At 42.5% G+C, this 17,233-nt stretch overlaps 1 protein-coding gene across 4 annotated transcripts in view; it reads left to right on the forward strand.

Moving 5' to 3' along the window:
* Positions 1–17,233, forward strand: part of LOC121582857 (rab GTPase-activating protein 1) — a 142,620-nt gene that overhangs the window by 122,830 nt on the left and 2,557 nt on the right. For all 4 annotated transcript variants that reach the window (XM_041898996.2, XM_041898997.2, XM_041898999.2 and 1 more), the window contains 6 exons: positions 5,668–5,760; positions 6,487–6,597; positions 6,804–6,908; positions 7,633–7,716; positions 15,736–15,807; positions 17,007–17,204. In XM_041898996.2, coding sequence (XP_041754930.1) covers positions 5,668–5,760; positions 6,487–6,597; positions 6,804–6,908; positions 7,633–7,716; positions 15,736–15,807; positions 17,007–17,204 — 663 coding nt within the window. The remainder of the gene's footprint in view (positions 1–5,667; positions 5,761–6,486; positions 6,598–6,803; positions 6,909–7,632; positions 7,717–15,735; positions 15,808–17,006; positions 17,205–17,233) is intronic.

Raw genomic sequence — 17,233 nt, forward strand, 5'->3', positions numbered from 1 at the left:
TACCACACCTCCTCTGGCCTTTTAAATAACCAGTCAGAGGCAGTGTTGAGCTGTAATAGAAACTGACAGCTACAGTACACGTGCATAACCTCATGGCCTGAGCTCTCTCCTGACCTAAGAAAGTCAAGAGTATGTTACATCCTATATGGATTTGTATCTAAATATTTGGAAACGGACTGTATCTAAAAACATCAGAAGTAATTCTCAGAAGTATCGGCTAATCCTAAACTGCATACCTGTGCTCTGTCCTGACCTAGAAGGTAACTCTGGTCTATGCTTAAGCAGATTGATTTTATCCCTTTACATATGTATTTGTATCTAAAAACATTTTTCTCAAAAGGGGTTGGCTTATCCTAAACTGCATTACGTAACACATACAGTACATTAGGTAGGAGATTACCTGTATCCTTGTACTCTGATTCAGACAGGTGTTCTGTTTGGCCAGGCTTTAGAACAGGTCAACCTCTCATGTCACATCTTTTATAAGGTAGGGCATGGGGTCAGGCTTAAGGTCATGCACTCTATGACCTCTGACCTTTGTGACAGGTCTGGTCACCCAGAGTTTTAGAGCAGGATTAGGATCTTAAGGGCTAAGAGGAGCAGGCAAGGTCCTCCGGGTGAGACACACACCTACACCCACCCTCCCGCAGGGTGTCACAAATTCTGTCAGTTCATCCCAGAGCCTGGTGGCATGATCAGGGACCTCTCCTCTCCCCCTCTGCCAGCCTAAACCACCCTGCTCCACCCAACACTTTTCTCTGTACAAACCACTTTACAGAAGCAGGTAGCCAGATATTACTGTGCTATTATTCTGTTCTTTAGGCCTGATGGAGTTTGCATAGCTCAAGCTGAACCAGCTGTTTTCTTCCAGTGATCTGCTGTGGCTTTAGTAAGAGGGAGACAGGTCTAATACTATAGTGACCACACTCAGTATTTAGCACAGCCACTGTTTACAGGCAGTACACACCCACACACACACAGCAGAGCTTTACTGAGAGGAGAAAGGGCACACTGGGGTCAAACTGTTTTCCTACAGTACTGCTTTCCCACTCTCACTCACTGACTGCATAGGTTGACATTTTTGGCCTTTTAAAGGGGCTATCAGCAGTTGCTACATCCATTTTTGGACTTATAAATTAATGATTCTTGAAGAATATAACCTGTAAATGCCTCATGAGCTTAGTTTAACTGACGTACCCAATCAGAACTCAAATTATAAGTTTGTTTTACTCCAGTGTTTGTAAACAAAGCAAACATAAACAAGCTCTGTATAGCCTCAAAACATGGTTAAAACTATCATTTTGGTCAGTCCTTGCATTCATAGCTCTGAATTTGAGAGTGATTACTTTTCTCCAGCCCCATCCCTCAGCAATTTACCAAAACAGTGGCGGGGATTACACTGTTGTTTCAACTGCTGTTTGGCCCTTTTAAGTTGATCATGTGTATGTGATACAGTATGCTAATTTCCATCAAGCTTTGTATAATGATCACATGCGCACACAGACTGACGGACACCCTTGTGTGCGCACACTTATTTTATCTGCACAATTCTGTAAAAATAGCCTAATGGACATTTTTGGGGCTGCTGTGTTGAATTGATTAAGTGACAATACTCTCATCATGTCATAGGGTGTGTCAGTGAACCCTGTGTGTACAGTTCTGTTCTGATGTTGTTCAGTTAGCAGAGATGTGCTGTGTTGTCAGTGACACGGCTCTTTGATCCTAGAGTCACCCAGTGTTTCTCTTCTGCTCGGATGGTTGCTCGAACAATAGCTGTCAGACTGGGACAGATTGGGGCTCTGACTAGATGTGGCACTTCCTGCCTTCAACACTCTAACTTTCTCACACTGTGTCTGGTCGGGCTCAACCTGCATGTACGCTCTCTTTCACTCACTCACACACTCACTTACTCACATTCTCTCACTCACTCACTCACTTTCATATACTAAAGGCTAGCATTCAAACTCATGTAGGCCATGCTGTTTTAGAATGTAACCACCAGCTACTAAGCCCTCATAGCATAGCAGGTGTGTCAGTAGTGTAGTGAAGCCAGTGTATCATGAATAGCTGAATCTGCAGTCATCACTGGGACCATTATGGACCTGCTCCTCCACAACAGACCCGGTTCTGTACTGTGGTCGTAGCCGGAGGAAACCACAGCCGGCTAAATAGACCTCATTTACAACTAGCTGCCTGCTGGAGAAGGAGCATACAGTATTTACTCCCCTACATGCTGATTACAACATGCTGAGTGTGCTTTGAGAAACGGCTGCTCTGTGTACAAGGGCAGCAGTGGAGGGAAGTGAAAGGCAGGGCTTTGAAAGAGCTGTTGATAATCACACAGACAGATGCATGGTTGTTCATGGTTTTTATTGAAGTACTGTACATGCAGCATAACCAACAAGTAACTCGTTCTTGACCAATTTGCAGGTTTATCCGTAAATTACTATTTAGTTATTATCGACCGAGAGTCATCTGTTCTTTTGACAAATTATTGGTCGACATTTTTAAACATGTATTTTTCGATATATAGACACATCCTATGTGTTTTAATCAAGTCAACTATATGCACTGAGCTTGTCTGATGCTTTACGCTCACTGTTTGATTAAATAATGAATACACAAATGACTAGAGGGAGTCTGACCGCAATTAATTTGATTGTGCTCGGATTTGCTGCGCTGGGTAAAAAAAAAATGACAACGCGTGACTATCACCCGTTGTCTCTCTCTCCTCCATGCTGCTGCGACCACTACATAACTTCAACAGTGTTTATCGCTCTGTCCGTGTTGCTGAAGCTGCAACATAATTCCAGCCATTTCTGACTGAAAAGTTATGTTACCGAAATCTCATTTGTTTAGGAAAAACATTCCCTATTCCCTCAATCCTTGCTCTATTTACGTGACACATGTATGCATCGCATCCACGTGACAAGTAGGGTTTGACCTATACAATATCATAATCACATCAATAAATTGGTTATAACAAACTCCGAACATGTTTACTCTATGCTCAGGAGGTAAAGGGGAAGTCGGATGTGTGGAATACATTTGACTAGTTGTGAAAAATACTAGAGATCAAGAAAAATAAGTGTAAGGAGCAAGCGCTGCGTGCATATTATGTGTGCCAAACAGGTGCTGTTAGAATACAATATACTTTTTCTGACCGTTTAGAACATTCTGAACAACACAAAATAAATTATAAGCGTACCAGAGTCTGTTGTAATGTTTTTTTGTAAAGCCTTTATTACAGCAAAGACTAAAAACAGTCGCATTAATTCGTGAATGCAATTTCTATTTCAGAAATGTATTTATTGTTTACACTAATTATTCAAAGGTCGCTTTATTTTATTTTAAAACGAAAATGCTTGATTGCATTTCAAATCATGAATGACTCCTATTGTGAAATTGTTTATCCGACATGTTGTGGTTGCTGAGGCTTGGTGCTCACGGAATCAGTAGGCTATTAAACAAACACTCAAACAGAAGCAGGATCTGTCTTATTTCTGGAGATATATATGGATGATTTATAAAGCCAGGCACATTTAACAGTTAGGCTATTGATTATAGACCAGTGTTTCCGCTGCACTCATTTTGGAGTGTTGCTGCGCCACGGCAAAATCATTTCCGCCACGCAACAAAAAAAATATTGAACATAAAAATGTTTATATTTCTGCTGAGGCGCATTTTGAAGATTCTAGAACATTCCACATGTACATTTCCTCTGCAAACAAAACGAGTAATTAATAGAAAAATCTAACAACCCCATAGTAGAATAGTTTATCTATTTACCTAGTCGGTTTGTTGTTGTGTTCTATGCTAGATAAATGTTCCTCTCGTGGCGCTTTCATGTTATATGTGCCATAGGGAGGGAAACATGCATTCTGACAAGCAGTCAATGCACAAAAATTCTGCAATCGCGAAAACAGCATTTTAATGGCTTTTGTTAAAAAGAGGGGAATCCCAGCTTTCCATTCCTACTTTATTTATTGCTCAACTCCTAAATATGCACGAACTGCGCCATTTTAAACCGGGTTTTTTAGCAGAAACATGGTTAAGCACGTTACCGCTATGCAATTCGCAGTGAGTGCATAGGGGAGAGTGGGGCTAAATGTAACACCGGTCATTTGTAAGGTGACTTGGGGTACAACGCCTTGGTACCTCAAAATCATTTATTTGGAATGACTTAAATTGTGATGAGACAGATTCACACAAAAAACTGATAAAAAAAAATAAAAAAATGTATGCACGCATGACTGTAAGTCGCGTCTGCTAAATGGCATATTATATTATATATTATGATTATATTATATATATTATATTATTATTTATTTTTTTGTTGAGCAAGAGTAGTGAAAACCAGGGAAAGTGTTGGGGGAAAAATTGTGACATGAAGTGGTTTCTGTGAGAAGTACAGGCAGGGGGCTTTTTACCCCGGGTGGCGAGTTACCCTAAGGTACCTTAACAGGTAGGCCTACATTATATTCAGTGTTTATGCAAGTTTTTTTGGATATCAAATGAATCAATTTGATAATAACTAGTTAAAATATCACATTTGAGATCTGGCTAATGATTAGCCCAATAGGGTACATGCAGGTAGGCAACCCCATGCTTCAGCCTATTTATTTTCTCTTTGCTGCATCAGTTGGGTTAAAGGTGATAATGTTTATTGCTAATAGCATAGCTGATAATATGGACCATGCATAGGCTATATACTGTACATGGCCCAATATGTTAAAATAATTTTAACAAATAATTTTACCAATGTGTTATTTGGTTAATTTCTGGAGGTGTAAATTTGATTTTAGATGGTGTCGGCATACTTATTTTAATTCATTTTGGAGTAGAATGTCCTTTTAAAAAGTGACCAGAACTGAGCTCCTCAGTCCTTCTACATAAAAATTATAGGAGGGAACCCCCTCTGCGACCTTTTCCCCCCACTGCTACAAATCTTTTCAGAGGAAACACTGTTATAGACCTAATTAAGTTGCCGTTTCCTCTCTCCTCACTTTTCTTAGACAATTAAGGCAAGTGCTGTTTCCTCTTCTCCTAACTCTGCTGCTGCCTCCGCCGCATTGTTCTCAACACCAATATGCTGGTTAACTTTGCTATTATGCAGATAGCAACATGGTCTAGGAAAAAGCACCAATTCAACAGCGCACTGTTTCAGAACCGCGGACAGCGACCACTATCCAATGTGGGAGAAAGCCCCATTGTTATAAAATAACATCATTTTTATTAGTGTTTCTAATACAATTTCAGTAGCACGTCTTAGTGATGGACTGCCATCCCCACGGCCTCCACAATGGATCAGTCCACTCAGACAGGTGCGAATCAGACAGGTGTCTTGTACACCATGAAATTAAGATTGTTTGTTGTTGCCGCTGCTCGATTAATGAAATCTCGGTCGACCATCAGCCTATCGACCAAACAATCGACCAGTCGTCTAAATGGGGTCAGCTCTAATCAAGTATTTATCTTGTTATGGTCAGAACACACCTGACTAGTACTGCCATCAGAGACACCCTGTTGCCTAGAGCTGTAACCAAAGGCTATGGGGAGCCCTCACAACACTTCCAATGACCTCACCCTTACTTCCTTGTTGTGTACTGTAGACCTACTGTAGATGTTGTCCAGTAACAGTGCATCTGTCTGTCCATGTCTCTACAGATCAGTCAGAAGAAGCTGAAGAAGTATGAGAAGGAGTACCACACCATGAGAGAACAGCAGGAGCAGCAGGAGGCTCCCATTGAGAGATACGAGGTACTATACATGTTTACATTTGAGTCATTTAGCAGACGCACTTATCCAGAGCGAGTTACACTTAGTGCATTCATCTTAAAATAGTTAGGTGGGACGGCCACATCACAGGCATAGAAAGTACATTTTTCCTCAATAAAGTAGCTATCAGTAGAGTTGGAGGGTCAAGTGCAAGTGCTGGTTCAGGTCAATCAATTAGTCAGATAGTTTACCCCCTAGTTTTGAGTCGTGCTATTGAACTGGCTATTATTAACTTCACCTAAGAGGCATGGTAATCACACAACATTGGAGTGATGGAGTTGAGCTAGTCTCTTAAGTGGACTGTGCACACAAACATCTGCTTGTGCACAGTCTCAATCTCAGCCCGGTGGACTTGATTATCGATTACGTAGTTGTAATGCCAGGAATGTCTGGAGAGGAATTTGTGTACTGCAGCCAGGTCCATTTTTAATCAAGGCTATTCTCAAAGGTTGTCATTTACAAGCATAGTTAAACATTATATATGTCACGAGTTGAGAGAAACAGGAAGAAGATCGGGGGAGCTTCAGTAGTGCAGCCGGGCAACAGGCTACTGTCTTCTCTCTCTCTCACTATTCTCTACTCTTTCCACTCACACACTCCTTTTTCCTTTCTCCTCCTCTCTCCCAATCTTTCTACTTTCTCCTCTCACTCTCTCCTTCACCTACTCACTCCTACCTTCCTCCTCCGTCCTTTCCTTCTGTCCTGTAGAGGGAGAACCGTCGTCTCCAGGAGGCTAACATGCGTCTGGAGCAGGAGAACGATGACCTGGCCCATGAACTGGTCAGCAGCAAGATCGCCCTGCGCAAGGACCTGGACAACGTAAGGCTGACACATTATCCCCAAATTCAGTTTCTTAGACTCAGTTTCTTAGGCGTGCATGTGTGTGCGCTTGTACGCTTTCTATTACCCAAAACCCATTTAGCTGTCAAGCACATTTTTACTCTGATAGGTTTGTTGTTGTCATTTTGTGTTAGCTATTGTCAATTGACCTTGTCACTATACCCATGTGTGTGACTGTCCCTCAGGCTGAGGAGAAAGCAGACGCTCTGAACAAGGAGCTGTTGATGACCAAACAGAAGCTGGTGGATTCAGAGGATGAGAAGAGACGACTAGAGGAGGAGTCTGCGCAGGTCTGTCTGTCTGTCTGGCTGGCTGGCTGGCTCTGTTTGTCTCTGTTCGTCTGTTTGTCTGTTCGTCTGACTGGCTGGCTGTCTCTGTCTGTTTGTCTCTCTTTAAAATGAAAATAATATTGCAGTCTTGGAAGGACAATAGAAGTTCACTGACAATGGAATTGAATGTGTTGGTTTGATCGATAAATAATTATTTTGAAGTAAACTGCCATTGTCCTCCGGAGAGTTGCAGAATATTTTTTCCATCATCAGAATGCTTTTCTGTTCATGCACCTTGGTGGGAAAGCAGTATTCTTTCTCTCCTTTTGTCTGTCTATTTAAGACGGGGATGGTGTGCTCCCCCATGTACTGTGGCCGTGGTCTGTGTTCCAAGGACATGACTTTGCCCCTAGCACAGGACCTGCCAATAGCTGCTCCACCTACTGTGTTTCTCATGACATCCACTTACGTGTACAACGGTCTCAGGGGGCATCTGCCGTTGCCACTGTCCTTTGTTGATGTCCTCTTGATGACTACATCTTTCCTACTCCTTGAGGTGTGTGTGTGTGTGTGTGTGTGTGTGTATGTACTACTCCTTGAGTGTGTCACTACTGTACACACTTTATACAGGCCCAAGGACAGTTAACTCCTGTCCTGACTGAGATGAAGTCCTTATATTGCAGGTTAGAGGTGAAGTTATTAATTCTGCATGTAATATCAAGTTGACGTGCCTGTCTGTCTACAGCTGAAAGAGATGTGCAGACGGGAGCTGGACAAATCAGAGTCAGAGATAAAGAAGAACGGTTCCATCATAGGAGAGTACAAACAGGTACGGTTGACTTCTGTATTCTCTACATTATGTATTCTATCCATTCTGTATTCAATCAAATGTATTTATAAAGCCCTTTTTACATCAGCAGATGTCACAAAGTGCTATACAGAAACCCAGCCTAATTCCCCAAACAGCAAGCAATGCAGATGTAGAAGCACAGTGGCTAGGAAAAACTCCCTAGAAAGGCAGGAACCTAGGAAGAAACATAGAGAGGAACCAGGCTCTGAGGGGTGGCCAATCCTCTTCTGGCTGTGCCGGGTGGAGATTATAAGAGTACATGGCCATTAAGGCCAGATTGTTCTTCAGTATGTTCAAACGTTCATAGATGACCAGCAGGGTCAAATAATAATCACAGTGGTTGTAGAGGGTGCAACAGGTCAGTACCTCAGGAGTAAATGTCAGTTGGATTTTCATAGCCAAGCATTCAGAGGTCGAGACAGCAGGTGCGGTAGAGAGAGAGAGTTGAAAACAGCAGGTCCGGGACAAGGTAGCACGTCCGGGGAACAGGTCAGGGTTCCCTAGCCTCAGGCAGAACAGTTGAAACTGGAGCAGCAGCATGACCAGGTGGACTGGGTACATTATCCTAGGGCTCAGGTCCTCTGGGAGGGAAGGGAGAGAGAGAGCATTAGAGGGAGTATACTTAAATTCACACAGGACACCAGATAAGACAGGAGAATTACACCATATATAACAGACTGACCCTAGCCCCCCGGCACATAGACTATTGCAGCATAGATACTGGAGGCTGAGACGGACAGGTCTGGACAGGGCCAACCAGGCAGGATATAACCCCACCCACTTTGCCAAAGCACAGCCCCCACACCACTAGAGGGATATCAACAGACCACCAACTTACTACCCTGAGACAAGGCTGAGTATAGCCCACGAAGATCTCTTCCACCGCACGAGCCTGAGGGGGCGCAAAACCGGACAGGAAGATCACGTCTGCGACTCAACCCACTCAAGTGACGCACCCCTCCTAGGGATGGCATGGAAGAGCACTAGTAAGCCAGTGACTCAGCCCCCATAATAGGGTCAGAGGCAGAGAATCTCAGTGGAGAGAGGGAAGCCGGCCAGGCATAAACAGCAAGGGTGGTTCGTCGCTCCAGTGCCTTGCCATTCACCTTTGCACCCCTGGGCCACACTACACTCAATCATAAGACCTACTGAAGAGATTAGTCTTCAGTAAAGACTTAAAGGCCGAGACCGAGACTGTGTCTCTCACATGGATAGGCAGACCATTCCATAAAAATAGAGCTCTATAGGAGAAAGCCTACGGACAATAAGGAGAAATACGTCTTGTGACCGTAGCGTACGTGTAGGTATGTACGGCGGGACCCAATCTGAGAGATAGGTAGGAGCAAGCCCATGTAATGCTTTGTAGGTTGGCAGTAAAACCTTGAAATCAGCCCTAGCCTTAACAGGAAGCCAGTGTAGAGATCCAACAGCAGATATCTTTGTTGTCTTTGACCTAGAACTAGCATCTCTGTTTTGTCCGAGTTTAAAAGTAAAACATTTGCCGCCATCCACTTCCTTATGTCTGAAACACAGGCTTACAGGGCAGGCAATTTTGGATTTCACCATGTTTCATCGAATTGTACAGCTGTGTGTCGTCCGCATAGCAGTGAAGGTTGACATTGTGTTTCCGAATGACATCACCAAGAGGTAGAATATATAGTGGAAACAATAGTGGTCCTAAAATGGAACCTTGTGGAATGCCGAAACTTACAATTGATTTGTCAGAGGACAAACCATCCACAGAGACTAACTGATATCTTTCCGACAGATAAGATCTAAACCAGGCAAGAACTTTCCGTGTAGACTAATTAAGGTTTCTAATCTCTCAAAAAGAATGTGGTGATCGATGGTGTCAAAAGCAGCTCTAAGGTCTAGGAGCACGAGTGCAGATGCAGAGCCTTGGTTTGACGCCATTAAAAGTTCATTTAACACCTTCACTAGTGCAGTCTCAGTGCTATTATGGGGTCTAAAACCAGACTGAAGCATTTCGTATACATTATTTGTCTTCTGGAAGGCGGTGAGTTGCTGTGCAACAGCTTTTTCAAAAATGTTTGAGAGGAATGGGAGATTCGATATAGGCCGATATAGTTTTTTACATTTTCCGGGTCAAGGTTTGGCTTTTTCAAGAGAGGCTTTATTACTGCCGCTTTTAGTGAGTTTGGTACACATCCGGTGGATAGGGAGCCATTTATTATGTTTAACATAGGAGGACCAAGCACAGGAAGTAGCTATTTCAGTAGTTTAGTTGGAATAGGGTCCAGTATGCAGCTTGAGGGTTTAGAGGCCATGACTATTTTCATGAATGTGTCAAGAGATACATGATTTAAAAACTTGAGTGTCTCCATTGATCCTAGGTCCTGGCAGTTCTGTGCAGACTCAGGACAACTGAGCTTTGGAGAAATGTGCAGGTTTTATTCTCTCCATTCTGTGTCCTCCCCATTCTGTATTCTAGCCTCTGATGGCAACATCCTATTTATTAGTTTATTTGTCAGGGACCATGTACAACATGCCATTGCCCCTGATTTAGCTAGTAGCACATTTTCATCTGGGCAGAAAACAATGAATATTAATACATCAATACAATATAACACACTATTAATATATATATATATATATACAGTTGAAGTCGGAAGTTTACATACACTTAGGTTGGAGTCATTAAAACTGTCATTAAAACTCGTTTTTCAACCACTCCACAAATGTCTTGTTAACAAACTATAGTTTTGGCAAGTCGGTTAGGACATCTACTTTGTGCATGACATAAGTAATTTTTCCAACAATTGTTTACAGACAGATTATTTCACTTAGAATTCACTGTATCACAATTCCAGTGGGTCAGAAGTTTACATACACTAAGTTGACTGTGCCTTTAAACAGCTTGGAGAATTCCAGCTTTAGAAGCTTCTGATAGGCTTTCAAGGCCTACCTTCAAACTCAATGCCTCTTTGCTTGACATCATGGGAAAATCAAAAGAAATCAGCCAAGACCTCAGAATTGTTTTTGTAGACCTCCACAAATCTGGTTCATCCTTGGGAGCAATTTCCAAATGCCTGAAGGTACCACGTTCATCTGTACAAACAATAGTACGCAAGTATAAACACCATGGGACCACGCAGCCGTCATACCACTCAGGAAGGAGACACGTTCTGTCTCCTAGAGATGAACATACTTTGGTGCGAAAAGTGCAAATCAATCCCAGAACAACAGCAAAGGACCTTGTGAAGATGCTGGAGGAAACAGGTACAAAAGTATCTATATCCACATTAAAACAAGTCCTATATCGACATAACCTGAAAGGCCGCTCAGCAAGGAAGAAGCCACTGCTCCAAAACCGTCATAAAAAAGCCAGACTACGGTTTGCAACTGCACATGGGGACAAAGATCGTACTTTTTGGAGAAATGTCCTCTGGTCTGATGAAACAAAAATAGAACTGTTTGCCCATAATGACCATCGTTATGTTTGGAGGAAAAAGGGTGACGCTTGCAAGCCGAATAATACCATCCCAACCGTGAAGCATGGGGTGGCAGCATCATGCTGTGGGGGTGCTTTGCTGCAGGAGGAACTGGTGCACTTCACAAAATAGATGGCATCATGAGGAAGGAAAATTATGTGGATATATTGAAGCAACATCTCAAGACATCAGTCAGGAAGTTAAAGCTTGGTCGCAAATGGGTCTTCCAAATGGACAATGACCCCAAGCATACTTCCAAAGTTGTGGCAAAATGGCTTAAGGACAACAAAGTCAATGTATCGGAGTGGCCATCACAAAGCCCTGACCTTAATCCTATAGAAAATGTGTGGGCAGAACTGAAAAAGCGTGTGCGAGCAAGGAGGCCTACAAAGCTGACTCAGTTACACCAGCTCTGTCAGGAGGAATGGGCAAAAATTCACCCAACTTATTGTGGGAAGCTTGTGGAAGGCTACCCGAAACATTTGACCCAAGTTAAACAATTTAAAGGCAATACTACCAAATACTAATTGAGTGTATGTAAACTTCTGACCCACTGGGAATGTGACGAAATAAATAAAAGCTTAAATAAATCATTCTCTCTACTATTATTCTGACATTCCACATTCTTAAAATAAAGTGGTGATCCTAACTGACCTAAGACAGGGAATTTGTACTAGGATTAAATGTCACGAATTGTGAAAAACTGAGTTTAAATGTATTTGGCTAAGGTGTATGTAAACTTCCGACTTCAACTGTATATATATTGAACAAAAATATAAACGCAACATGCAACAATTTCAAAGATTTTACTGAGTTACAGTTCATATAAGGAAATCAGTCAATTGAAATCAATAAATTAGGCCCTAATCTATGGATTTCACATGATTGGGAATACAGATATGCATCTGTTGGTCAAAGATACCTTCAAAAAAGGTATGGGCGTGGATCAGAAAACCAGTCAGTATCTGGTGTGACCACCATTTGCCTCATGCAGCGCGACACATCTCCTTCACATAGAGTTGATCAGGCTGTTGATTTGTTGCCAGTGGAATGTTGTCCCACTCCTCTTCAATGGCTGTGCGAAGTTGCTGTATATTGGCGGGAACTGGAACACGCTGTCGTACACGTCGATCCAGAGCATCCCAAACGTGCTCAATGGGTGACATGTCTGGTGAGTATGCAGGCCCTGGAAGAACTGGGAAATGTTCAGCTTCCAGGAATTGTGTGCAGATCCTTGCGACAATGGGCCGTGCATTATCATGCTGAAACATGAGGTGATGGCAGCGGATGAATGGCACAACAATGAGCCTCAGGATCTCATCACGGTATCTATGTGCATGAACATTTCCATAGATAAAATGCAATTGTGTTCGTTGTCCGTAGCTTATGCCTACCCATACCATAACCCCACCGCCACCATGGGGCACTCTGTTCACAACGTTGACATCAGCAAACCGCTCGCCAACACGATGCCATACACGTGGTCTGCGGTTGTGAGGCCTGTTGGACGTACCGCCAAATTCTCTAAAACGACGATGGAGATGGCTTATGGTAGAGAAATGAACATTCAATTATCTGGCAACAGCTCTGTTGGACATTCCTGCAGTCATTATGCCAATTGCATGCTCCCACAAAACTTGAGACATCTGTGGCATTGTATTGTATGACAAAACTGCACATTTTAGAGTGGCCTTTTATGGTCCCCAGCACAAGGTGCACCTGTGTAATGATCATGCTGTTTAATCAGCTTCTTGATATGCCACACATGTAAGGTGGATGGATTATCTTAGCAAAGGAGAAATGCTCACTAACAGGGATGTAATCAAATTTGTGGCCAACATTTCTGGGATCTTTTATTTCAGCTAATGAAACATAGGACCAACACTTTACATGTTGCGTTTATATTTTTGTTCAGTGTATATAAATATATAATAATCCAAATATACAACAATAGACAATATAATGCTGATTCCATCTGAGTTTAAATGTCCCTTGGTTCTACAGTATCTGACATCATAAGAGCCTTTAGACACTTTTTCAGATTTGCCTTGACGCTAGCAGAGGTACTGCACTCTCTCACACTGGTTGGCAGGTTGTTCTATTATCTAGACGCTCTGACTGAAAAAGCTGTCCTGCCAAATTTGGTGGACCTAAACGGAGTTGAGCAGTCCCCTCCTGTTATCCACAGTTTATTTTGTAAACAGTAAAAACAATGATATATATAAACCCTGAATTGCTGATACTCTGTATTGGCCATTGCGAGGCTTTGTAGCCAGCGTTCGGCCATATTGGCACTCCCCAGTAGGAGCATAGGAATGAATGGAATTCTACAGTATTTCAATTAAATGTTTCAATGACAAATTAAATATATTCAAGTATGTTGTTGTTGTAGTGGGGACAGTAACAATATTAATTTCCCAAAATTATACTTTAAGGAAAATTTTTATATTTTTATTGTTATGCTTAGTTCACATAATATAATTTAAAGGTTTGTAAGGTGTCTGTAATATAATAAATGTGGCAAAACAAATGTAGACATTAATAAATGCATTTCTATAGCTTCCAAAATATTTTTTACAATGGTGGGGGAGTTGATATATAAATTGTTGAGTAAAACTCATCCTATCCATATGTTTAATTCCTCAACACAAACTTCAGTTGACATAACCAAAGCTAGATTACACAAAAGGTACTGAGGGCCAACAGAAATAGTCTCACTATTTTAAAAACAGCCGTAGCTACCTTTCACAGGAATCTAAACATATGAATAGGAAATTGAAAATGACAGAAAATGATCAAATTGATGGTAACAGCTCCGCTGGCTGCGATGTGCCAGTTGAAAGCATCTCTTCGGATCAGAAAGCAGAAAAACGGTGAGGAGATGTGGTTCTTTAAAAATAGTTTCTCTCTGGTCCCCGTTGTGGTGCTGAGGCTGTTTTAAAAGGCCTGCTGACGGTGTGATGTATGGTAGTGTGTTAATAGGTTCCTGTGAACTGATCTGGGACCAGCAGCAGGCTGGAGCTCACACATCAGGAATAGCAGGCTGACAGACAGAGACAGACAGGTGTGTTGAGGATAAACTCGTTCCAAGGATCAGGCAGAGCTAATTTTCCAGTTTTTAAGAGTTTATTCAAGCAATTGCAAGGAAGTTAACTCTCCGGATATACCGGGGAGGAACTTGATTATTTACAAGTCACACAGTCTTTGTATAGTTAATCTACACAAAGAGCTGTTTACCTCTCATAGGGGGAGGTAAGCTTACTAAAGAGATAAGAGGTAATTGGCTCCACTTTCTTAGAAGAATAGTACAAACAAGAACCGATTCTAACCAGTTCTCACAGCCTATGATAGAGGAGTGATAAGATCTTTAAAGCCTGAACAGAGGAAACTAGATTTTCGCCTGGCTAGGTTTTTAGTGCCCTAAAAATAAGGAGCCAGTAATAAATCACTCATCCGTGCGGTATGTAAAGAGGTTACTGGACAGCTGTGGTATTATTCAACTTAAGCATTTTACACAGCGTTAGACTGTAACAAAACAATTTTGCTCCAACAGGTGGGAACAAGTAGAGCTGGGGAAGATATGCAGGCTTTTGTTCTAGCCCAGTACTAACACACCTGATTCCGTAATCAAAGCCCTTCTTATGTTGCATTGGGTGTGTTCGTACTGAGCTGGACCAAAGCCTGAAAAACCCTAGTTGGCAGGGTAGCTAGCTAGACTGTCTGGCGGAGGCAAGGGTCTTGCCTTAATGATCTAAACCATTTATAACCTGCCCACAACAAAGCCTTAATAATCCCAGAGCTAAAAACCCTTCCCTCCAAATAACCACTAAACTATAAGTGACTCAGAGATACCATGTCTCTATTCTCTCTGATTAATAACACATTGTTTGTTAATTACAGTAGCTTATGCAGGGTAATGAATTTCTGTTTTTAGTGTTGCTTAATCGCTCCGCCGTCCTATTTTAACCATAGTCGTGGCGATGAACCAGGCTTTGTTCTCTAAATGAAGATGTGTGTGTGTGGTGTTGCCACGGTGACAGACGGGTGGAGTGGGATAGATGGGATTTCTGGGATGAAAGAGAGGTGATGAAATTGATTAAATGTTCCAGTTAGGATGGCTAATTTCCCATCGATCTCCCTGCATCCACCTCCCTGCGGTGAGGTGGACGCATGGGGTGGGTTGTATTCATAAGGGCACACCGTAGCAAGACATTTTCCAATAGAATATTAGTGTTTCTTATTAGACAAGTTCAGGTAGTACCTCCCTGTTTCAGTCAGTTTTCTTCTGTGTGGTGCCTAACGAATACTCCACCGGTGCAGAGTAGGGCCGGGCGGATGGTTATGTAATCCTCTAATGACAGGAGTTGTGTTGTGTAGTTGAGTTAATACACTTAACTGTAAGAGGATGGAGCCACGGCCTGCCTGGGACTACACCCATACAGATGAGGGAGGATTCATGGAAAGGTGTTTGAGATTCACCCTGTGTGTGGAGTTGACCTCAGTGTTCTAAATTCTTTACCTTTGACCTCTATGTTGACCCCTATAGATCTGCTCCCAGCTCAGTGAGCGTCTGGAAAAACAGCAGACGGCCAACAAGGGAGAGCTGGAGAAGATCCGGGTGAGACCATGTCACATGACATCACACAATCACATGACAGATCACCCATCACATGACAGACTCACATGAGACTGCTCAATCACATGACAAACCGCTGTATTCAAATGTACATGCTTTCTTTGTATGGCTGTGCGAGTGAGTGTAGTTCTCATTTTTCATTTATTTTCCTTCCACTTAGCAATTTAACATTAGCTGCTAAGTTTATTTCGTCTTTATGTTTACAGGTTAGTCTCATCGAGATACAATTTATTTTACAAGAGACCATGTATGACAGCCCTCCGCACCTTCCAAAACCTGTATATATATATATATATATATGTGTATGTGTGTGTGTGTGTGTGTGTGTGTGTGTATTTCAGAGGGATTGGGTTAAAAGCGGAAGTCAGTTGGACCTTGTGTGCAATTGACCAATAAAGTGATCTTAATGTATCATGGAATGTAAAATGTGTACTATCAGCAACCATGATTATAGCCTAATATTCAAACCTCAGAAGTCTTATATGAGAATTAGGAGATTAGGACAAAGAATCAATTTCTATTCCCTTTTGATAACACAGACAGAATAGCCCAGCTCTCTGTCTCACTGTGCCTTAGGACTCTGGATAGTGATATTGGATGATCATGGAGTTGGTATCGAGCTTCTCATTTCCAGGCGTGGTGGGGTGAGGAGGAGGATGAGACGGCTTTTGAAACAGCTGAGGACTATCTCTCCAGTGAAGGAGAGACCCTCAGCCTGCCACTTAAGACCTGTTATTACCCTGCTACCCTCCTCACAGCCACATTGCTCATTACAGTTGCAGCTGCCTGTACTTACTCAGTCCACACACCACCCGCTGGAGGAAAATGACAGGGGGGAGGGAGCTGGAAAGTGAGGATCCCCAGTGATGTAGTTTTGTAAACTTATGTGGTGTATGTTTGTGGTAAAACATGTGTCCTGGTTTAACCTGTGTCTGGGTCTCTCTCGCTCCAGTTGAAGGTAAAAGGCTGAGAGAAATGCAGTATCTTGTTGAACAAAGAGGGTTGTCTGAATGGATAGGCTTAGAAGTCTAGTGGTATAAGCTGTGCCTGCCTGGTATAACCTGTCTCCTGGCCTCTCCCCTGTACAGGTGAAGGTAGAAGGCTGTGAGAAGTGGATAGTCTCTGTAGTGTAGTCATGTTATAACTCGTGACCCGCTCTATGTGGTCTCTCTCCCCTACAGCTGAAAGTCGAAGGCTGTGAGAAGTGCTCCATCCTGTTCAACAAGGAGGGTCGTCTGAAGGCAGTGAAGAAGATGAAGGAGGGCAGTGAGGAAGAGACGGACGAGGAGAAGGAGGCTCTGAAGAACCAGCTCAGAGAAATGGAGCTGGAACTGGCCCAGACCAAACTACAGCTGGTGGAGGCAGAGTGCAAGATACAGGTACTAGGCTCACTTCAAAACGACCCCAA

The sequence above is a fragment of the Coregonus clupeaformis genome, chromosome 15, assembly GCF_020615455.1.
Source record: "Coregonus clupeaformis isolate EN_2021a chromosome 15, ASM2061545v1, whole genome shotgun sequence".
Taxonomy (NCBI): domain Eukaryota; kingdom Metazoa; phylum Chordata; class Actinopteri; order Salmoniformes; family Salmonidae; genus Coregonus; species Coregonus clupeaformis.